Genomic DNA, 23,471 nt, shown 5'->3' with positions numbered 1-23,471 from the left:
CTTTTTCGGTACACAGAGATGAGAAATTCGATTTGTTGGCCAGGAATAGCCAAGTTTCACTGTGGTGTATGGTTGCATCGCAGATCCGATAGGTTAACTAGTTTCTAAACAATTTGATTGAATAATTGTAACAATGATGACTTAAAAACGCGTGGTTGCGTGCTCAACGGAAACTGCGTTTGTCGGCCGTGCATCTTGTACGATTTAAAATTGACGACGGAATAGTCGTCGGGCAGAAGCAAATCGGAAGATGACATCTGTAAAAGATGAACGTCGCATTCTCAGATCGAAAGTGAACGACGCGCCGATATGTAATGCGAAGATATAAAATAATAAAAATAGCGATAAAAACCGCCTTCCTATAATCAGAGGCACAACGCGATACGATTCCCAGAAACGCTTTGCAAAAAACATTGCCGTGGAAATAATTATGCAGACCGCGCACGGTGGGACATCGACTTGTTTGTCTTTGCGCGCATATTTATCAGTCCGAAGTAACTCCATGGTCAATTTCCTTAACCCCGAGTTTCCGTATCAAAGTTACACCTTTCCTACCCGCCGATCTTTGCATTAACACCTTTTTCATTTGTTATTTTATACAAAACTGCGGAATTTCTTTCTTTCGCCTCAGTCGGGCAACTGTGTTTACCGCAGTATACATACATATATATGCATGTTTTATGTAAATGAAATCATCGCGTCAGCAGTCCTCGAAACTTATGCGCTCGGAACTCCATATCGGACAAGTAAGCTTCAGGCTGTGAAGTTATTCTTTACGAGTTAAAACATTTGGAGAAATATAAACGTTCGATTATTACAAATCGATCGTCGTAACACGTCGCTCGCGTAAATATATTCATCCAACAATCGATCAATGGAATATAAAAATTGTTAAAAGTGCAAGTGAAAGAACTGAATCTTTGCAATACGATCGAACAACTTCCTTCTTTCTACGTTCATGTAGCAAAGGATAAAAGAAATCGAAAGAACGTGCAATTGGTTATTGTAAGATCTCTTTTTCCTCTTATAGCTTCTGCAAAGGCAATTATCTCATTTTCACTAATTAGAACTTCGTGCAAGGGACTAGAGCTCGCTTTTATCAGCTAAGTAGCTACGTCTTAATTTCTCGTGAAACTTTGATCCTCTGGAAACATCTGTACGTGAATAAGGAAGAAGATAAACGTTTCCGGAGGAGCGAAGAATAGTCGAAAATTCGATCGGTCATCATAGATTTTACGAATTGGTCGGTTGGAAGAGGCACGAACAAACTGACGCATAGGCAAACATAGTACGTAATCGCAAAAGTACATATTTTTAAGTCGCGGTCGCAGATACGATATCGCTTCCATTGCGGTTCAATGAGTTGCATAATGCTAACTTGCATAAATACGACACCGTTTGACACCAAAGATCACACGACAGAAACGAAATTGCGTTTGTAATGTTCGATAAACGAGAAAAGCGTCGGAGATTAGAACCTCTGCCGTATTATTCACCGACAACGGGCAACGATTCCGTTACGGTATGTTGGTAACGTTTCCCGCGGCCGTGAAAACTTTTCTCAAACGCATGCTACCTGAATACCTTTGGATTTACACATTTAGTTGTCATTTCGACGAACCGTCAAAATACGAAGATATGGTGAAACATTTCTTACAAAGTACAAATCGATCTGTTTTATCTACTGCCAATACAGAAACGCAAGTACGAGTCGTTTCCGTTACACGATTTTCTTTCGCGAGATGCCACTCGAGATTCCATCGTCGAGCGAAATATCAAACTGTGTTCACATTGGTCGCACCTACTTCGATAACAGCAATTGCACATTATTCGATAAACGCAATTAACTCCATTTCAATTTGCAGTTGCACGACCATTACGAGGTACCTGCATCGATACGGAATAAAATCACGAAAAGATCATCTCATACCGAGTATCATTCTCAACCATCCTCGAACGATTTTCTGCCAACTAATTACTTGTCCGTTAATTTCGCCCGCCTTCTTCGCAGTTCTTTCTATCCTTAGAAAGAAAACGAACCAATGGCGGGCGTTTTTGATTTATAACGGTGCATGTTACGGAGTTGAAAACCTGCATCCGGCACGAGAAAGGTATCTAGGACGCGTGGGTACGAGTGGCTGTCGGAAAGAAAAAATTCTCAGCTCTAAAAGCTTTTTACCAACCCTCTGACGAACGTTACCGACATTAGAGCATTTACCTATAAAAAGACAATGCCCGTAGACCCGGCAAGTTTATTCGACGAAACTCCTCGAGAAAATAGCGATTCGAACGAATGCGAACGACCGGATCGAAGTCGACGACGTTTGGATACACCTCGACGATGGCACATCTTGCACCGAGCAATTTTGAAAATCGATCAAAGTACGTGCATCGTCGACGGCCTGGCTGCTGCGATGGATGATTCCTTTCGTCAAAGGGAACGTTTCCACCAAACTGTCCGAATATCCGGCAGCGTTTTGAACGATTCGCGGTTTGCAGTTGCGCCAGTCCGAGATCTATTTTTGAACAGGATGTATTTATAAGTAACCTTACCTTTCGTGGTCCCAACTACGTGCCGGCACTCGCGTAAATGGTATTGCGACCATCTGAACCTCTTTCAGAGCCGATATCTCACGCGTTCCTCCGTCGTGAGTACTTGTTAAACGGAGTAACACGAATTATATCGTCGTTGGAAAATGCTTTTGTAATGGACGCCGCTACTTAACTCGCCAACGACATTAGTAATTAAATAGATTCATAGGAACGTTAACACGCTGCTTCGACGAGTCCCCACGCTGCTTCTTCCTGCTCTGCTTTTTCATGCTTAGATAAACGTCGCGCCAAGGTCTGCCTTTCCATCCTCTCGACGATCTCGTAACGCCAATCAAGCGATAAAGCGTCGTCTGATCGTGATTTCATCAACAAAATCGAGGATAACGTACGTTGGCGTGTCGAAAGAAACAAACAAGATTCGGATGTTGTAAGCGTGTTCGTCAAAATAAAAACGAGCGGCTGTCTTCATTTCGAATCAAAATCACGGCCCTACGAGACAAACGGAACAGTCTTTGTCAAGGGTTCCCTGGATAATCTCGGGAAAGCGGGATAAATAACCAGACGGCTCGTAGACCGAACCGTTTAGTCGTTTATATTTGGATACCGATGTATTCTGCGATCCCCTCGTATTTTGCATCGCGATCGCCAACTCTTCGTTATTCTCTTGGCGTCTAAAGTTCTATGCCACGTTCGAACGGAGGTGAGAGTTTTTGCGTAAACACTCTTTCTTTGCCTGACGAATTAGAAACGCATCTGCAAAAAGAGAGAGATAGAGATAGATAGATAGATAAAGAGAGAGAGAGAGATAGTCAAGATGCGAAATGTTATGAGATGAAACTTCGGTGCGGCGACCTTCGCGCGTGAGACGTTACCGCAAAACCAACTGCTTCCAGGAACGGCGCCACGATCTACGGAAGCCGACCTAGATGCTCCGCATATTAACCTACGAGCGATTCAAATTTTGGCGACGCGAAGATATTTTACGAAGAGTTTAAGCTTCGACGAGGATCGCGCGAGCAATCTCTACGTTCGAATCCAATGGGGAAAGAAAAACGACCCGGTCTTGTTTTCCTTCTTCTCTCCCTTCGATGGAATCGGTCCTTGAATTCGAAAGAATTTCCCATGTCACGATGGACGAGGATCGCTGCCACGTGATACATACTGTGTTTTGACTGATACCGTTCGCCGGCACCACGATAACTCGTCGAAGAAAGACAGCCTATCGTTGAAACGTATCGTTGCACGGAAAAAGGGACAAAGACGAAAGGTCCCATTCCCATAGGACGCTCGACGGGAGAAGGTTTTTAACGTGACCGGAGTGTTTTCTGTCAAACAAAAGCTTATTATATTATTAGCTTGTCTCGGCTCGGTGAGAAAGAATTTCTTTTCGACTAGAAAGAACGAAGGCCATGTTCGAAACCAAACCCCTTTTTTCCGTTCTGACTTTTCGTCCAATTGTATTACAGAACTCGAAACTGGCTCGTCACTCGCGTGAATCTCATTTTAGGCAAAGTTTTTCCTTTGAAACGCGAGACCCTATAATAAGCGCGAAGTTCGTGAACAATTAGAGGACTGTTTCATGAACCGGTCCGGCCAAGTTGCAACCACGCGTCTGTCTCTTCTGGATTAAAGCGAGCAGAATACATCCAAGAATTTTAGATCGTCTAATTGCGCGCGTTAGAATAAAGCGTTCGTAATCGCGCGTCGCGAACGCTACGTTCGTGTGCGATGAAAAAAGTTAAAAGGTGCGTTTCGCGAAAAATTGTTCGCAGCGTTTTTCGTCCTACGATCGATGAAACAATTGCGATAACTACGTCGCTCGGAGCGATTACTCTACGTGATTCCGTCGCTAAATGGTCAGGTCGTCGAGAAGAAGAGAAGAGAATCTACGCTGGTAATCGGTCGAAGCTAATATGTACATATTATGTCTGCATGTTACACGTACACACATATGCTAATATACCGTACGCTAGAAGTTTCGTAGCGTTGTAACCGGTGTAATAAGGTTAAAGATTCGTTATCGTTTTCATACATCGAGCCGGTGTTCTTTCTGCTCGTTAAAACCGTAGCCTTTGATATCCGAAGCTCGATGTCCAGCTAGCATTAAGTGACTTACGACGTTTTCACTGTGGCCTGACGGAAATAGCGTTATGGTGAGCACGAGCAACAAGAAACGTCGCGAGAAAGGGGAAAGGAGATGTCGCTCGCGGGAGATACAAGACGGGCGCGTAGAAGAAAACGGTCGTGAGAACGAAGAGAGAATCGTCGAGAAGAGTGGGGAAGGGGAGGGAAAAGAAGGGAAAGGAAGGGGTAGGAAAAAATGGAGAAGAAAAAGGGAGAAATATCGCGGTGCAGAGGCGACTAGAGGAAAAACGATCGAAGCGAGCAAGGCCGAGGGAAAACGAACAAATGCTGCGCGTTGAAGGTAGGGAAGCAAAGGAAAAGAAAGACGAGCGAAGAGGGGACGAGGATAGAGATGGAGGCGAAGAGATACGAAGAGAGAAATCTTCGTTTTCTAACGGGACAGGTGCATGCCTCTATTTTGGCGAGCTCGCTGGCAAATGTTTTGTCCAAGCTGGTATAAAATCGCGACGTTCCTCCGCTCAGCTTCTCTTAGATCTCAACCCGCTCCTTTTAGTCTCTTCGAGTCTCCCTCTTTAGCTCGTTCGCTCGCGCTCAAGACGTTCGCTGAGGGAAGCGAGTCACAATCGACTGGGCGCTTTCGCTGCCTTTCCTTCCTTCATCCGGCCTCGCGCGCGAGAATTACATAACATTTCGTTTAGTATAGTCGCGAGTGAGACCCTAAACTCGTTTCGCTTATCTGCCTGGACGAGTGTGTCGTTCGACGCAAATGTCCGTGACACAATAGCGAAATTTTCTCAAGTAAACACGTTGATTCCGTTTCGAAGAAACGTTTCTGAAAGCTATCGTGACTCGTTTAACCATGGGAAAAATAATAAATTCCTTTGCTATAAGTCCAATTTAGTCACAGTGACGAGACACGTAACTAGAACGCGAGAAGAATGCCAATATCTCTCCGAAAAACTCCAAGAATTCGACGTTGTCGAATTCTTGGCGCCAGAAGGTTCGACAGAGAGAACAACATTAACGGCATCTTCGTTGAATCGCCTCTCCCTCGTTCTCGTCGTGCTTTGTTTCTTCCTCTCGTTCCTTTCTTTTTCTCCTGTCTTCGTTTCGCGCGTCATTTTTCCTTTCTATTTCGCTGCGCATAATCGTTCCGTAATAATTTTAGTTGACGTTAGACGCTCTCCACAGGCGCACCAGCGACGATCGTTGACCGCGCGCATACGTAACGATCCTACTGAAATTATTCCATTTCCATTCAAGAGGAATCCACGAGTTCTCGCGAATTTTCTTTTTCAATGCGGCGACACGACGTCGAAAATTCGTCGACGTCGATGTGCCAACGCGACCTCGTTAAAGTGCATTTTAATTCTCGCGAGGCGAAGATTTCCTGCACGCCGTCGCTAACCATTGCCGCTGTCTCCATTGAAATTCAATTCTCCCATGGTACAGGTCCAATTTTTTGCCGGCCAGGAATTTTTCTGGCATCCGGTGAATTAGCTTTCTCCTAGCCTTTTCTCGATGATATCGTCCCGTTGTCTGTTTACAACGGCGTTTGCCTACGTAGTTTTTCGAATTTCGACAGAAAGGAAAAAAAAGACGGTTGCTAAGCGCGAAGAAAAAAGCCCGGCGCCTACGGGAAATCTGACGGAATCGAGACACGTGCGTGCGCGCACACGTGTTCACGGCCGAAACAAACGCGTGAATCCGATGGACGTGCACCAGCATTTCCAGATTTATCGACGCATTAGGGCTCGGCTAAAGCGGTGCCGCTTCGTTTCTTTCTGCGACAAATCGATTAAAACAGCGACAACGTAACTCGGCTTTTGTCCCATGCTTGTCGTCGAGTTATCGTGATACGCTCTTGTCTTTTGTTTACACCCCCGGGAATACTACACGTTGGTTTCCTGCACTAGAAACGAGAATCGATTTCTCCATTAAACGACGTCCCTGGCGTACAGAGGCGGCGTATTAGACTGTAATTTGTATTTGTTTAGTAAATAATTCTCGTTCCCTACGTAGAAACCAAAAACGGGAATGTACGCGATCCTGTTCGCGAAACCTTTGAAAACCAAGATATGTACGTAGTACGTACATGTTATAATAGAAATGGACGCTTTCAGAAGTCAATGAAAACGGATTTCGAGCTGTGTTTCCAGAATGGAAATAATTTGTCCTTGGACAAAGAGCTAGTTAGAGGCTATGCCCTTGAAAATGTACGAGCTAGGAAGCGAGAACTCCCTCCGGTATTAACAAATGTTTCCTATTAAACGAAACCGCACACACCGGCTGGAATAATTAGCAGCGGCGGACTATACGATTCCATATGGGCTATCGCTCTGGGAGTTTGAACGATTCATTCGCGAGAGAGAGTCGTATATAACTCGGTCATCGAAGAGGGGGATAGTAGTGGCGGATACGTCGCTCGAAGGGTGCTGGAAAAGCCTCGGGCCTCGTGAATCATGGTGGCCACGCGAAAACACCATAAAAATAATACAGCTATGTCACGATAGGGCAAGCGTGACTCATCCTCCCGCACGAGTCGTTAGATCTTACTTCCGAAGACTCGATCGAGTCAACCATGGGGTCCTCCTCGTGGAGACGATGAAAGGGTGGTCCGCGATTAGGGTGCGCTCCAACTGTCTCGACGCTGTGTCGAGACGCGTAACAGGCATAACGACAGACTATCTTCCGTGATTCGGCATCGATCACATCCTACACGACGGCTATATCCCGGATGTACCGTGGAACCTAATATTTTAAGGGGTTTTACGAATTCTCACCATCGAACGTTGGAAAACGCCGACACCGGTCCCAACGTCGTTCGACGTAGCAAATCTACACCGATGCAATGAGAATCTAGGCGGGATATTGTTACGGGGATAATGCGATTCGGCGGAAAGCTACAGGAATGGTTATACATAAATATTAATGGGCAGAAAGCGAGCCGCGTGACGTTCCGTAATGCCGCATTCAGATTGATATCGACCGCTTTCGATTCTCGTTAGTCATCGTGGTTTGTTCCGTGTAGTGTGCTTTCCAGACACCACCGTAACACGTAAATGTACGTTTCAATGAGTCACTGATACGTGGAACTGTTTACCTGCAAACGGACACGTGCCGGAGCTGACCAACAACGGTGTTTCATACGATTCGCGTCTGTTAAAAGTATCGCGTGATCTCGTCGCAGGATCCAGTCGAATCGAGCGCAAAACCGGGCTAGCGACAGTTGCAAAATGCAAGCACGAAATGTATACTGATTTTCGAAATCGAAGAGGTCGATCAAAATTAGCTTGAAGGCTGGTAAACGCGCGTCCGAGGACACGCACGAGACCAAGGCGTCCGAAATCTTAATTCTCAACGACTCGAGACAAGACGTTCCACCGGAAATATCATATTCCTGACCCGCATACGATCTACTTATCTCTCGTAGAAAATCAACGATTCCCGTCGATTACGCGTCCCTATAAAGCCAATGGTTAGAGACGATTAAAGGTGGCTGTAGTTGATTAAAATATATAGAAGATCGCATTGTTGCATTCAGCTAGTGGACGGTGGAAACGTGTTGTGACACTCGGCTGATAGGAAGTAGGATTTATCTAAACGGCTATTTAAGCCGTGGCATGCGTATCCTGTATGCGTGTGACGAACGTAAACGGCTTTAGTGATAATTTCGTTCGACTCGATCGAGACGATAGACGCGTAAGAGAGCAGTAGCTCGTTCAAGGACCACCTACGGGCTCTCATAAATTTTCGCGCCAATTCTCGACAATTACGTCTCTTCTATAACTCTGTTATTTGTGGTCCGCGAGTGCCGAGCCTGACGTACTTTATCCACACGAGGGATACGTTAGATATCGATCTGGCTTTTCTCAACCGCACTCGTTCTCGCCGAAATCGAGATACGCGATCGAAGGGAAAGGGAGCCGGTTAATGTGCTCTGCACACACAGCCATTTACTCGTATTCGACGCTGGATGACGAAGGGTCTGGTTTAATGGCAGTTACGACGAACGCGTTCGTCCAACACATACGTAGCTGGAAAATTTTGCTCGAAATACGAATCGAATCGGACACGCGACTCGAAACCTCGTCACCGGACTCGTGAGATAAGAAGCACGTGACTCGACCTTTTTACACATTGCTGTATCGAAGAGATCGCTTTTGGAACGCCGCACCGTGCCGTTGCTAATTGAATCGCGCCCACCCAGTGAATCGAATCGAATCGAATTACGAACGAGCCGCCTCCTATGTCTATTAGCAGCGTATAAAAGGCAGCTGTTCGTGCGGCGCGACGACACTCGAAATGAGTGATAAAAAAAAGGGAAATAGCAACAAAGTGGTGGAATTGTTTAGTTTAGAGAGGCAAAAGCGGAGCTTGGGTAAAGAATAAATACAGACTGGCCAGCAAAAGTTTCGAGTGGCCGGCAGAGCACTCGAGCATACAGCGACCGCGTTCAATTGTACCTAACCGAGTGGATAAAGTTTGACGAGATTCTCGCTGGCAAATAAACGCGACCATGCTACTAGGATTCGACGTTCGAGCGACCAATCGAATCGACGTACGATCTCCAACAGATTTTACACCCAGCTTGAGGAAACGAGCCTATTCCTCTGCCGTTTTGTCCGCTTTCTTGCTCACGACAACGATCTCAAAGCCCGGTCCGTGTTTTTGCGAGCAATCCGCGGTCCTCAATTCCCAATTCGTACATTCACGTGGGTGCGTGTGGTCGACCTCGGTGAAAAAGAGAGGGTGTAGGTATCCGACGCGAGGGAAACGCGAGGATTCCGAAAATAGATTCGCTGCGAAGCGTGCGGCGACATTAGAAACACCCTGCGTATAATGCCTCTCTCTACCCGGCTACAGTAACGGCTTGGCCTCTCTCATCCACGGCCCTGGCGCTTTCATTATGAAAAGAAAGCCGAACGTAAATACACGTGGACACAAAGGTGCCACCTACGCATCGATTTTGTAAATTACAAACACCGTTCGTTCGACCTTCGCGTTTAATTCGTGCGTTAAACGCGTGTTTCTTGAACTCCGCGGCTAGAGAAGACACGGTTCTCCATCGGTGTTTGTTTTCTCATCCGACCCATACCGGGACGCAAGTATGTGTTCAGAATCAATAAACGAAACGGAAAGAAGGTAGCAAGAAAAATTAATAGAAACGACGAATGGATCGGGTGGACGAGCCGGATCGTTCGAGCAATCCATCAAACCGTACGCGCATCCATTCGTGCGACGAGTTTATCCCTTCAGCGGGCATTCCTGACCCTTCGGTTCGGCCGACGACTCCACCCTCGATGAACACGCTGCAGCATATCCAGCCCCCCTACGCTCGCGTAATCGTCTGCACGATGATACGCCAGAAATTCACCCTGCGTTTATTCCACCGAGGCAAACTCGGTCTCGTCCCTTTCCAGTCCATGTCAACAAGTCAGAGAGAGAGAAAGAGAGAGAGAGAGAGAGGGAGAGGAAAAGAGAAAGAGAGACACGCGGCGAAGCGGAACGCATGCGTTTCCAACCTTTCTACCCTACGCATCTAAGAAAATGTATACGTACTTTGCCTCGCGGTTCTGTGTACCGCGTGTATTTGCGCGAAGACAGATATTTATCGTGAAATAGCTAACCTTGAAATAAATCTTTAGCAATCGGTTACTACTCGCACTGGTCGATGAAAACGAAGCAAATAACGCAAACGCATGATTCCGTACAACGAGGTTCCGTAACTATCGTGGAAATCTTGTTGGACGATTCTCGAATGTAACGAACCCGCGATTATTAACGATGCAAAAAGCGTGAAAACGGTAGGGTTACGGCTACGGAGAAAACGGGGTTTTCAGCTGGCGCAAACGAACGGCACCGAGTGGATTTTGCGCGCGTCATTAGCACAAATGCGTCGCGGTGCATCTTGGTGCAACGTGGTTCACGCGCGTTAAGATGCGTGTGCATTAGAAAAGCGGAGTGGGCCGTGGCTAAACGAGCGCGTGTGCGTGCTGAACTGCGTGTCCTCGGGGCCGGGTTAAATGGACGTGTGCCGCACGAGGAGGGTGCACGAGTGGGGGTAACTACACGCGTGTCGTCGGTTTTGGTTTTAGTTCCGTGGCAGTCGCTGCCGACGACGACGATCTCAAACGGTTGGCGAGCCCCGCTGCTGGTTTCTTCTTTCGTTTCCACCGGCGAACACGCGCGCTACGCGTATATTCTTTTTCTTCTCGTTCCGTTTGCCGATCTTTTGTATCGTTCGTTTTGTCTCGACGGTATTCGCGTTCCGCCAGATTCGCATACCTCTCGTCGACGCGCGTTATCTCCACGTAGCTTGGCTCCACGCTATAGACAACAACATACAAATGCATGCGACAATTCATTGACATTCTCCGCGAGATACGGTTAACGTATCGAACGTACGACTATTACTCCGCTATTCGACTTTATCTGCAGCGCGTTGTTATTATTCCACGACAGCGGAGAGCAATAATAATCGAAGCGAGTTCAGCCGCCTCAGACGCCAGCTGTATCGAGGCACGCTTCACACAGGAGCACGAAATGCAACGAGAAGAATAAAATACGAATCGAGCCACCTGATCGTGGGTCTAATTTAAAACCGCGCAACGCGGGAAAAAGTGGTAGCCGCCCAAGAATAACGAGCGTGAAACTCGAAGGAAGGAAGAGAGGCATCAGGAAGAAAAAGGAGAGTTGCGGGCTGTTTCGCAGTCGACATCAAAGTTGAAATCTTGCGGGGGCGTTGCGGAAGGACGCAGGAAGAGCTCGGCGCGGAGAATCGAGAGGCTAAAACGCGCGACGAACGACACTCGCATCGAGCTGACGACAAAAAATTTGACAAAGCGAAAGGAATTTAAAGGATAGGAGCGTAGGAGAAAGGGACGATTCGTCCGAAAAGGGACAAAGAGGGAGCCGAGTGTCGGTCAAATGCGAAAAAACGTCGGCTCGTTTTGTTAATCAAAAGATTTCGGTTCGGCACGACGACGTGTTCCGACTAATAACGAGCACGTGTGACCACAGCGCCTTGCGTCGATCGGAAAAAGGACCAACCGAGGAGAGAGAAGGGGCGTAGCACGAAAGGAAGTTCGTAGAAAAGGATCTTCGCGCGACGACTTCGACCGTTGCAGCTTCTTCCGCCGCGTCTTTCTTTCAAACAATCAATTCGACATTGTCCCTTCGAGAGATTCGAAACATTCCGATAAGACGCGACGACGATTCCACGAACGATCGGAATTTTTGTGACACAGTTGCTTATTAAACGGATTGCTTCTTTGATATGACGACAAATCGATCGTCGATAGATCGATCATCGCGGCGACCGAATGCTGTCGAGAATGTATCCCGTGCCGTCGGTTCGGTTCCGATCGATCGAGAGAACAGTGACGTTGTGTAATCGCGGCTCGAATTATCGCGTGAGAGATCGTCGTTGATTCAGCTACCGACGATACACGGAAACAATTGGATCGCGCGCAATCGGATGTCTCGAGAGGTGTTGACCGGACGTGGCTGGTGGGTCGCGCGTCAACTCGAACACCTGATTCTCGGTTACCGGTTCGAGATGCGGCGCACGTCCGGACACGTGTTTCTGACAAGTTTGCTGATACTGCTTCGAGCACGTCGGGCAGACGCAGCTACCGAGAATTCGCCCGAATTCTCGAACAAAGGTACGTTGCATCTTTCCGGATGCTCACTTTCATATTACAAACAAACGGGTATGTTACTAAGTGCTTCGTCTTGAAACGCGAGGCGACTCCGTTTCCATTTGCATTCACCGTGTTAACGCGTTTCACAATAGGAATATTTCTAACGAACGAACGAATTAACGTTTTGCGAGGTTCCCGTATATGTATACGACTGCTTTGATTCAAATTTGCTCGAACTGCAGGGCAATAGATCGACAGAAAAGCGGTATTACCGTTAAGCGGTTCCAGACTTATTTTGAACCGAACGAGCGCTCTGACCTCGACACGATTTTAAATAAGTTAAAAGTTTGGTCACTTCAGCCTATCGGGAACAACCGGAAGAATTCGAATAAACTCGTACGCACGCGGCACAACCATCAAATTTTTGGCATATTTTCCACTCTCGATACACTCGCTTCGAAATAAAAGGAGCAACGTCATCGACGTTGCTCGCTGTTTTCTTTCCCCTTGGCAGGTATTTTGTCCACCTTCGATCGCCCAATAGCTTCCTCTCGTATAGGTACGTTCAAGTATAGAAAAAGAAGAACCGCGTCTGCGAACGATACAAAATTTCGAATTACGTTCTTAAGCAAAACTCGTTGTATATTCGAGGCAGCGTTAGACGATATAGCAACCCGATAGAAATAGACCGTCTCCCGTACGATGATACTGGACTTCTCTATTGCTTTAATTTACGAAGACGGTTGAGGCTGTCAGAGGTATCATCAGCGGAAATTCGAAAAACGCGATATACCTTGAAAGAGAAGAAACGAAAAGCGAAGAGAGAACAGGGGCAACGTTTCGTCATCGATGCTTCGATCGGAAAGTAAGAAGCGGGTCCCGGTGAACTTACCGGCGGATATTTTGGGCAAACAGCACGCCTGCTACCAAAGCAAAAGAATTTGCGCGATTTATTTTTGGCGCCGTAAAAAGGCGCCGCTTCATTTTGATCCCTCGCTTCATCCGTCACGGAGCTTCACAGCTCTTCGGAGCGCCGCGGCTAACTTCCGAAATTTATGAAAAGAGCGGAACGCGATGGTGAATCGCGAAAGATCAGGACGCATCGGGGAACACGCGAACATCGAGCGGTATTAGAGTGCCTCGTGCAAGAAGGAATGCGTCCTCGCGAGCGTCGTTTATAGCTTTTAACCGAGCACAGACGGGACAGACTCGGACGACCAGGGAGGACTCAAAGTTCGAAGGAATTCGGGGAGGACCTTCCGACGTGTTTCAAATTCCGGCCTGGCTTAAGATATATAGGTATTGTCCTTGCGGCGAATAACAAATCCGTCGATGATTTCTTCGTTCGAATGAAAATATTTGCGGAAGAAAACGTAAATGAAAGACCTGCCTCTTCGGTGATCCATCATCGCCCCTGTAGGTATCGCGGCGATCTTTACATGTTTGTTTTACGAGCCGCCGCAAAAGCAACGCTTTCCGCGAAACGAAAGCACATCGAGCTTTCGAGCCGCTCTTCGCGCGCCGCTTCGCTTCTCCATCTTTTCTTTTCGTCTCGCTAATTGCGGGACAAATTTTACCATGACGCGCGATCGTTCGAACAACGAGGCTGTAAATTCGAGACACGATTCACTCCGCGCGAACGTACGCCGAGTTCAAAGAATTTAACGAAGCAGAAGGGAATCGGTTGCGCGTCGAAATTTTCAGAGCGCCGCGGAAAGCCTTTAACGCAGGGCCAAGTTTGAATAACAAAACGGATGAGCCGGAGAGGCGCGGAGCTTGTAGCGCCAATGAAATTACCATACAAAGTGATCAAACGGGCAGACTTTTACGTCTATGGCAACCCTCGGACGCATTACAAAAGAGTGCCGACACAGGACCACCAACCACCAAAAAATCGACTGGAAAACCGGTACAAGTTTAATCTTACGCATATTCGTGCATTGCCGCAGGTACAAATCGACCCGGCGAACGCTGGGAGGAGTCGGTTAAATAATTACGGTGCCGTCAATGAAATATCTTGATTTCGCCATCGGAAGACCTCCAACGCGGTCTTTTAACGTCTCACAAACCGGACCCGCCTCCGTACCTGTCATTTTTCAAAGGTTACGACCTATAAGCAGAAACCTGGCGTCGTTCATATCTCATGCGTGTAATCGATTTTAGACCTTCGCCGACCCCCAAACTCGCAGAAATATCTTTCCTCCTTTCGATGGTTATTTCGCAGACGCAATCGTAGAGTCGCTCGTCTACGTGTATAAGAAGAGAACTTTGATTTTCAATAAGCACGGAATAGCGGTGTTAGGGTGCCGTCTTTTCCAAAGTACCGAAATACCCATCGGATCGAAGCGCAACGTACGCGGTGACAGTTGGAATTTTATTGGGCAATCGAACTTCTTCTGGGCAGGATAGCAACAGGTGTTGGGGCAAGAGGATGCGGAATTATGCGAGAATGAAATTGACTAAAGCGTGACCGAGCGGGGTAGATTAGAAAGAGATAACGCGCACGAGTGTGACACGAATGTAATAAAAGGCTACATTCGGCGTTTTGCGTGCGAGCGATGAGAAACCGATCGAACTAGAGACCAGCGGCGAAGATATAGCCAGGCTATGAACGAAAACGCCCGACAAACGATGGAATGCCATCGATCTATTCCGCCGCGACCGCCACGAGTACCGACCGCGGCGGACAAGACTCGAATACGTTGTACGAGCGGGACAAAAGGCAGGAAATTGCACGGTATCGCGTAGCGAGCCCACACGAGCAGCGGATCGGAGGGCCGCGGATAGACGCCGATAAAAACTCGTAAATTAATTCCATGTTGCGCAGAGGTCCCCGACGCCATGGAGCCTCGTGCCAACCTCGCTTAGTCATGACTCCGCGTTACTCCACTCGTCGTGTTCGTCGCTCGTAGATTACTGTAATGGCCGCCTCGAGATACTCGCCGGTTCGATTCGCGAAAGATGGACATCGAATCGGGTAAAAAAGAAGAAACACGCGAAAGAAAGAAATCTGAGGAAGGGACACGAAAATAGACAAGCCGGCGGAAGCGCGCTTTCCTAACGAGCGTGATACAAAAATAACAGGGCTACCCCTCGGCCGAGCATTATTTACATAACAGTACACTTTAACGTACAGATTTTTTCTTCGAATCGTTACCAATTTCCGTTGGATATCGGAATTCTATTCCGAGATGCAACGATGCGCGAGCGGAAAACGATTGTTTGGAAAAGAACCACAGGCACACGGCTCTCCGACCAAAATTAGGGATATACATCGCGTCGATGTTTGAAAATCTTGATTACAAACGCTCCATTCGGACGATAGTAGTAGCCTTGGAAGCTCTCTGAACGCCGTAGTTCCGCGAAACGCGATCTGTTAGCTCGTCTCTGATTTCGATCTATGGAATATCGACGTCGGTCGATCGAAATAACACGTCAAATTACGTAATAGCGAGACCGCGTTTGCGTGTCGCCGGTTTACGAACAGATTGAAGCCTGGCCGAGCGCAACGCGGCGACGAAACGCTCTGTCGAGAAGACAAACTAGGTTCGGTCGTTCGCCTTTCAGCGTCGTGTTACGCCGTGCGAACACGAAAAACCTACACAGCATGGAAAATGGAAAGCGTCGACGAGCGAAAGAAGAGAATGGTGGCCGCGCGCAAGCGAGCCCCTCCAGTCAGCCCTCTTGATCTTTCCTTTGAAACGTCAACGCGATTCATCTATCTGGATATCACGAGCATCCCGCAGGTTGTTCGATATCGGAGCGATGCATCATCGTCCGTAATTTTCTGCTTACATCGGTCGCGATTTAAACTTAGAATCGTTGCGACGTTACCAAGTTTCACCCATGGAGAAAATAGAAACGATATAACACGAACGCGCACGTGCGTATATGAGAACCAGTGTTAATGTACATCGCGGTATGCCATTGATAACTCGGTCGTTCTCTCTTGGCACTCGCTATCTCTAGTTCGCGCTGGGCTCGATTTTCCATCGTCGACTATCGAGAAACCTTGTCGCGTTCTCGGCGGATAATTGCGAGATTAAGAAAGTGGAGCATCGGCACGACGCGCTTACTTATGAAATTGCCTGTAACTACGGCATCGGCTTGTAAGATTTACCGGCGTGTCTCTTATTCGAACTCGACTCGGTTAAATCCTATTTTAATCGAAACGCGAGTGCGTGCGCCAGCGTATGGCTCGTTTCCTAGAATAGGCAAAAACGACGAGTTCGTAGCGTAATGAGCACAATAGCGAGCCAAAAAGGATCGCATTGTCATAGAGTTTTGCTGGTATTATGTTGGTGGTGTGCCGTGGCCTGGTACGCGACGAAGCGTGCGCGACGACAGTTCGGCTGCCAGGGAATCGCTTCATTAGCGCCACTTTCTTCGTCGCTTCGCGTCACCCTTAACGAACGACCGAGCAGAGGATACGACGAAAAGGGGTGGTCCCGGCCTCTTTTCGTTACCCCGTGAATCTCCCTCGAAAACTAACATCTTAGTAACGATGCTTATATATTCTTTCCTGCGTTTCTTTTTAAGGGTCTACTACGACTCACGCTCTTACAGCGCCGCTCAGATTGGTGTGGGGCAGCGAGGGCAAAGACGTCGAATTACCATGCGACATCACTCCACCGACACCGACCGACTCCGTGAACATGGTGCTTTGGTTCAAAGACACCGCTGGGATACCTCTTTACAGGTAACGTTCTCCCGCCATTCCATTCCTTTCCTTCTATCTCGTCCGGACAAAGGACAAAGCTAGCTGTTGTATCCTAATCCCGTGTATGTTATTTGGCGTAACACGATGGACCGAATTTACAAATCCATTTTTTTCTTTTCTCTTCTCTGCTTTGGTCACGCAAAATGTACGATAAAAGAATGATAGCCGAACAGAGTAAAGATAAACGACAGCCATCGATTCACCGTGACTTTATTTTACCGGATATACGCGTTCCTTTGACATCCGTTTCGCTAACTTGCCGTTAACGCGAAATCCATCAGGAAGGAAGAAGCTCGAGCACGAGTCGCGTGGTCGCTTGTCGACCACGCTTAATATTCCTAGATGCCATTGTTCTGACATCGTATCTCGAAATATCTCAAGCCAAGCATCCGAAATAGGGTTCCTCTGTACCGTCTTGCTCTATTATGCAGTCGGGACTCTGCCGTCGTTCTTGGAAATAAGCCGCGATCCTTATCACCACTATCTTATTCGTCGACTCTCAACAGCCAACGACCAGTTTAATCAAAATGATCGCGCATGCTCCACGAGTCGCGATTGACCGTTCGACCGAAAGTAGGATTGAGGTAGATCGCGTAACGTAAATAAACCAAAAGACCGTCGAGGATGGTTGGCATCGACCGTTGGAATTTCTTAATACCAACGAACTTTCAGAAATAGAGTGGTGGATCGTCATTTCGTGCTGACAAATACACGTAAACAGTGTATTCTGGATGGTTTATTTATGAACGGGAGTTGTAAGTTTGTCCGTAAAATGGAACGGTCTGTTTCAGTGTCGGCGAGCCATTAATCGCGAACCGGGCATCGTTGTACGAGCGCGAGATTACGGCATAAAGAATTTTCCTGGGAAAGGGCAAACGCGTGGATTCGAAGAGAAAAGAAAATCCCTTTTGCGGCTGGGTCTGTTCCGCGTGAAAAAGCGATCGTAAAAAAATACGCCGGAAAGGAGGGACGTCGAGCGAGACGAACGCAAAGCAGGTGGCTTTGAGATTTTACGAGTTCGGTTATTCGTACCAATGGTCTGTGCCCTTCGACACAGTTTTTTTTCCTTCGGCTCCCCACGAGGCGCGTAGCAGGCAACCGTCAAGAAGAAACGAAAATCCGAGGGAAGAAGAGCGCGGGAAAGAAGTTGGTACAGTTACGAAATAGTTGGAGAAGAGCGAGACGTTTACAACCGGCGTCACAATTTGCAGCAAATCGACTGCGAATTGATTCTTTTTCCGTCGTGTTGCCGCGGAGATTTCCTCCTCGACATTGCGTAACGGTCAACCGTTCGCGGTGAATCTAAATTCGCTGACTACGTGCTTGCCAACTATCCTTTTTTTCTCCGTAAATAGATGCGCGTGCTAGAGTTAGTCGCTAAAACTGGCCAAGGGGGGTCCACGGTCCGGTGTTTACCACCTCCTTTTACACCCGGAAACGTCAACTCGCCCGATCGTTGACTCGTCGATTGTCGAGCCAAGAATTTCGACCTGCTGATCGGCAGAATGCTCCGGGTAACCGGGTAACCTCGCTACTTTGATCTTGATGCCGCAGCGAAAGGAAACAAATTGTGTTCGACGATCGAAAAACGTTGCTCGTCTTTCTGCGCAGCCTGGACGCAAGAGGCAAAGATCTCGCCTCCGCCGTTCATTGGGCGGTCAGCGATGATCTCGGCAAGAGGACCTACTTTCAGATCGGTGATGGCCATCGAGCTAAGCTCAAAGTTACCAAGGTCACATTCAAGGACCAAGGAATCTTCAGATGTAGGGTAGATTTTATCAATTCCCCGACGAGAAACTTTCGGGTGAATCTCACGCTCGTCGGTGAGTATCGTCCAAAGGGTAGAACGTTTGCCGTTCGATCGTAACAGGCGTAACGAGTTCGCGTTTTTCTCCTCTTTCCAGAAGAACCATCCAGACCTGTGATATACGATGCTCAGGGGCGAGAGGTGACAAGAGTGGCTGGACCCTTCTTGGAAGGTTACAATCTCGACTTGACCTGTCAGGTGTCTGGGGGTAAACACTTGTACTTTTTTCCAACGATCCAAGTTCTTGCACAGTTGCCCTAATCGTGTTATTATTTATCTTAGGAAGACCGAAGCCTACGGTAGTATGGTGGAAGGACGGTAAGATACTGGACACCGTCGTTGACACAATTTCTATTGGTTCCCCGAGCAAATTCACGGTGAACCGTCTTTTCATCAACGAGGTGACGAGATCGTTGTGGGGCACGAAGCTCGAATGCAGAGCTCAATCGGAGCAGATGACCTCTCCGATCGTTCGCGAAGTGCCTCTAGATATTTACCGTGAGTATCGCGTAGTGTTTTCTCGTCGACTGGCTTTGACAACGGCGAAACAAACGACGCGGTTCAGAAAGGGCAATCGCGAGTGGCGCGCGAGCCTAACATCTGGCAAGAATAAAATAGAACGAATAAGCGCGCTCCACAAGGTCGCATCTTCGAATCTTAACGCGTGCTAAAAGCGATCGCGGACGGCTTAAGCGACAAGTTAGTCCGATTTAGTTCCGTCCACGCGTTCTCCTCCTAGCGTTCGCCTTTTGCGTCCGCCCTGTCGATATCTTGCACGATCCAAGTCGTTCCGAGGAAAAAGCGTATCTACGAGCGCACGCGGCTTTTAAATATTACGTAAGCCGCTCGTATTTCTCGCGAGGCGTTCAAATTTCTAGCCAGATCGAGGCTGTTCGATGCTCGAACCGCACCGCACGTCAACGGCTTCCTACGTTGCAACATAAGCGCCGGACATCCTGCGTGGCAAGAAATATCGCTCTTATTCATCCGAATGTCCTGCGGCTCGGCCGACGAACAAGAAAGAAATTTAAATATAGTTGGAGCTAGTGACCCGCGGCGGAAGCGAGATGAATTCCAACGATTTCGCGCGGGCCTCTTCTTAACTCCTTTGACGGTCGTATTTCGTGGAATTGTCGTTGAAAGTAAAAATACGCGGTTCGAGTGGCGAGCATGTGGCTCCCTCGACCCGTTATTTTCGCCACGGCTCGAACCAGCTATAGGACTCGTCCTCCTAGCAATTTTTTGTAGCCGGTCGCGGATCCTTGGAGAATCGCTGAAGCGATCGAGCGAGAAAAGGAACGCAGGCGAAGCAGGCGTTTTCTTCGCGGCATGCTATCTCGATCGAGTATACGCACGAACGAAATTCGTAATCGTCGATTCGTTTCGCAGTGAAGCCTGCGATCGTAAAGATCGTGCTGATCGACAGTCAAATCTACGCCGGGCGTCCGCTCGCGGCACGCTGTGAAACCTGGGGAAGTTCTCCCGCTGCCAGGATCATCTGGAGGCTAGGCGGACAGACGATAGGCGATCCCAACGTGTCGACTACGCAGAGAAGCAATTCGACGATCAGCAAGCTGGCTCTGGTCCTTGGCAAAGACGACAATGGCAAGAGATTAACCTGCAGAGCCGAAAATCCCAGATTTCCCGGCGGAGTGCTCGAAGAAACTGAGATCTTGGACGTTGCCTGTAAGGTTTCCCTCTTTTTCCATCTTATCAAACGATACGTATATTTTCCCAAAATGACACACAGCTTCTGTGACTTTCGCGTTTAGACATACCGGTTGTTTCCATCGACCTAGCCACCGGTTACGTCCTGGATACTCTCAGAGAAGGGGACGATCTGAAGCTGGTGTGCGACGTGGAGAGTAACCCACCTCCGACCCGAATCATTTGGTACCACAAGGTAGGAAGAGCTTTTACGCGATTACTCGGTTCTAAGAGGGAGTACGAATCACGGGCCCTTTCAGGACGATCGATTGGAGCACGACGTGACCGGTGGAACGCTGATAGCCTCCAACACGTTAACGCTGAGGGTACTCACTCTGGCTCATGCAGGCGAGTATTCGTGCGAAGCGGTGAATTCCGTGGGAGAGGGTCGGAGCCCTCCGATTTTCGTTCAGATGAAATGTAAGTACATGTTTCGCGGCTGCTACTACTGCAATTTCGACTTTCTCAACGGAGATTGTTCTGCCGGATAGACGCGCCGAGATGCAGGGCAGGTTACGAGCGACGCGAGGTCACGGCTGGTCGCCACGAAACGGTGTCGCTACGCTGCGAAGTCGACGCTGTTCCGAAAGACGCGGTGCGATTCTCTTGGACGTACAACGGAACGCGCGGTGACGTGTTGCCGATGCCAAACTCCAGAGCTCGGAATAACGGGCTCGTTAGCGTTCTCGAGTACACTCCTACCACCGACGCCGACTTTGGAACTCTGGCTTGCTGGGCGAGCAACAGCGTCGGCAGACAAAGGACCCCTTGTGTATTCAACATCGTGCCCGGAAGTACGTGTCCTTGGAAATTGATAACTAGAACAAATTCCACGAAAGCATGCCGACGAAACTTCGACGTTTTCGCGTGCTCTTCCGCTTTTTATTTGAAATCGTCTCGCGGTAAAGGGACGAAGCTTCCTTAAGAAGCCAAGTTCAACGTGTTTCGTCGATAGCGCCATTTCACGGCCGTTCGATTTGCCGACCAAGTTTTCGAATTATCTTTGATGACGAGTCACTGTTCCTCTGTAAAGTAACGAACGTTACGATTCGCAGAGCCACCGCAGCCACCGTTCGACTGTTCTCTGCACAATGAAACCACCTCGCTGCAAGTGAATTGCGTGCCCGGCGCCGATGGTGGTTCCCCGCAATACTTTTTGCTCGAAGTTCGAGGAATACCGAGAAACTCCGGGGTCGTTCAGATGAATCCGCCGACGCTCCACGCGCCTCAAAGCGACCAGGGAATGGTCGGAGACGTACCGGCGATATATCAAGAGAGAAATCCAAGGCCAAGCTTTCAGCTGCACGGTCTTGAACCCGGTTTCGATTACACGTTATACGTGTACGCTGTGAACGACAGAGGAAGGAGCGAGCCAGCGCTGTTGGAGCATATACGAGTGGCTGAAGTTATCGGCGGGAAGATCGAAAGAAACGGCTTGTTTCTGGAGGATCTGAAAAAGGCACTTCCCAAGGCTAGCTCGGAAAATATGATCATCGTGATCGCCTTGACAGGTACAGGTAATCGAATATAGGAAAATTTATACACTCACGTGTTTCACACGACACGCGTCCATGGACGAGTGAAAGCGAACGAGATTTTGGATCGAAGGTGCGGTGGCTTTGATCCTGATCGGTATCGGGGTGATCATCGGGTTGGCTATCTGCAGGAGAAGGACCGCGTCGCCGCTCAAAGACGGTCCGGACGATTTTACCACCCCCACCTACGTCTCTGCTCAAAGGATCGAGCCAAGGATCAGATACTCGGGCGACAGCAGACGTTCTCAAAGAACGAGCTTGTACATCGAGGAAAATCGAAACGGTAGACTTTTCTTCGACTCTCGAAAAGCATAAATTTCGCAAACGTTTTAACACGCGAATGCTCGAATCTTTGAAAATTATTTGAAACCATATAATTGCGATCCCAGTTGAGTTAATGTTCGCTTCTTTTTATATTTACAGAACCGGATCTTCTACAGAGAGTCGAGATCGATCTACACGATTAATCTTCCAAAGGCTGCTTTTTATTTTGTACAGTTAGAGGTAAAACGTCCATTCTTGTTTACTATACTTGTACGCTTTTTGCGACGCGCTGTGTATATATCGGATGGGCACAAGTGCCTCTTTCCTTAGGATTTAGGATAGTAATTCGGTAAGGCATAAGAGAAGAAGAGAACAACACGATGCATCGTGAGTTTCCTCCGGTGATTTAACACTGTTTCCAGAATTCCTGTACCTGTTTTTTTTACAATCGTATTCGAGGAAGTATCTTTTAAAACGTCGGCTAGATGACGAACTTTAGAACGTTATTTATTGCATTTCTTGCTGTAATTTACGTGCCATATTTTTTTCTTTCTTTGTGCCTTTTTCCTTTTATTTTCTTCCATCCAGATGAACAAAAAATAAAAGTATTATAGGTAATTGCGCGACGGTACTCATCGACTCGTGTCTTTATGATAATCGATGCTTCAGCGGAAGCTTGTCGTTTCTCGTAGATGAGCGGAAAAACTTCGCGTTTACGACGAAACGATTTCGACGTATCTTATCTTGAGATTTCGAAGAAACCTCAAAGATTATATCTCGAGATTTCGAAGAGATCGAAAACGTTTATCTAATTATGTAAATAGCGTACGAAAATGCTGGATTGTATTATTAGCGATTAAACGGCCAAATAAATTTTTACGTAATATCAGGCGTGTGTCTATTCGATGTATGTTCTCCCCAACCATCACGCAGCGTACGTAGTTCAGAGCGGAACAAATAGTTTCTAGACCAAATGTAAAATGCCTCCGATACCGGATGTTTGGTGCTATCGATTGTTGGTAAAAAACGTGCGTTTAACCATCGACGCGATGCGATATCGCTGAAAAACATAACGCGTCCACTGTTTCGACAGCAGCTCCAATAAACAATTTTACGAAAGATCGTAATTTTGCTGGCGGTCGTAGCGTTCCAAT

The 23,471-nt window shown here is 47.8% G+C and overlaps 1 protein-coding gene across 5 annotated transcripts; it reads left to right on the top strand.

Annotated features, from left to right (window-relative positions):
* Positions 1-929: 929 nt before the first annotated feature.
* Positions 930-23,206, top strand: side (motor axon guidance molcule sidestep). 5 transcript variants are annotated; one of them, XM_076624378.1, is made up of 12 exons: positions 930-1,288; positions 16,824-16,983; positions 18,616-18,827; positions 18,909-19,019; positions 19,094-19,309; positions 20,201-20,497; positions 20,584-20,714; positions 20,779-20,938; positions 21,010-21,312; positions 21,574-22,035; positions 22,127-22,336; positions 22,477-23,206. In XM_076624378.1, exons 2-12 carry the CDS (start codon positions 16,940-16,942, stop codon positions 22,518-22,520), a joined length of 2,190 nt encoding a protein of 729 aa, XP_076480493.1. In that variant the 5' UTR covers positions 930-1,288; positions 16,824-16,939; the 3' UTR covers positions 22,521-23,206. The 5 variants fall into 5 exon arrangements, with proteins under 5 accessions (XP_076480493.1, XP_033184789.2, XP_076480492.1 ...); XM_033328898.2 differs by lacking the exon at positions 930-1,288 and adding an exon at positions 4,878-4,978; XM_076624377.1 differs by lacking the exon at positions 930-1,288 and adding an exon at positions 8,956-12,305.
* Positions 23,207-23,471: the final 265 nt, after the last annotated feature.

Source organism: Bombus vancouverensis, chromosome 14 (assembly GCF_051014615.1).
Source record: "Bombus vancouverensis nearcticus chromosome 14, iyBomVanc1_principal, whole genome shotgun sequence".
In the NCBI taxonomy this organism is placed as follows: Eukaryota; Metazoa; Arthropoda; class Insecta; order Hymenoptera; family Apidae; genus Bombus; species Bombus vancouverensis.
Note: the sequence above shows the minus strand (reverse complement) of the source record. Positions and strands in the feature narration are given on the sequence as shown.

What these genes read in the sequence shown, in the direction of transcription:
- side (XM_076624377.1), top strand. Translation starts at nt 12,119, where the DNA reads ATGTCTCGAGAGGTGTTGACCGGACGTGGCTGGTGGGTCGCGCGTCAA. An exon ending in GACCTGTCAGGTGTCTGGGG is followed by an intron (nt 19,020 to 19,093) that starts GTAAACACTTGT and finishes TATTTATCTTAG; the next exon opens with GAAGACCGAAGCCTACGGTA. An exon ending in GATTTTCGTTCAGATGAAAT is followed by an intron (nt 20,939 to 21,009) that starts GTAAGTACATGT and finishes TCTGCCGGATAG; the next exon opens with ACGCGCCGAGATGCAGGGCA.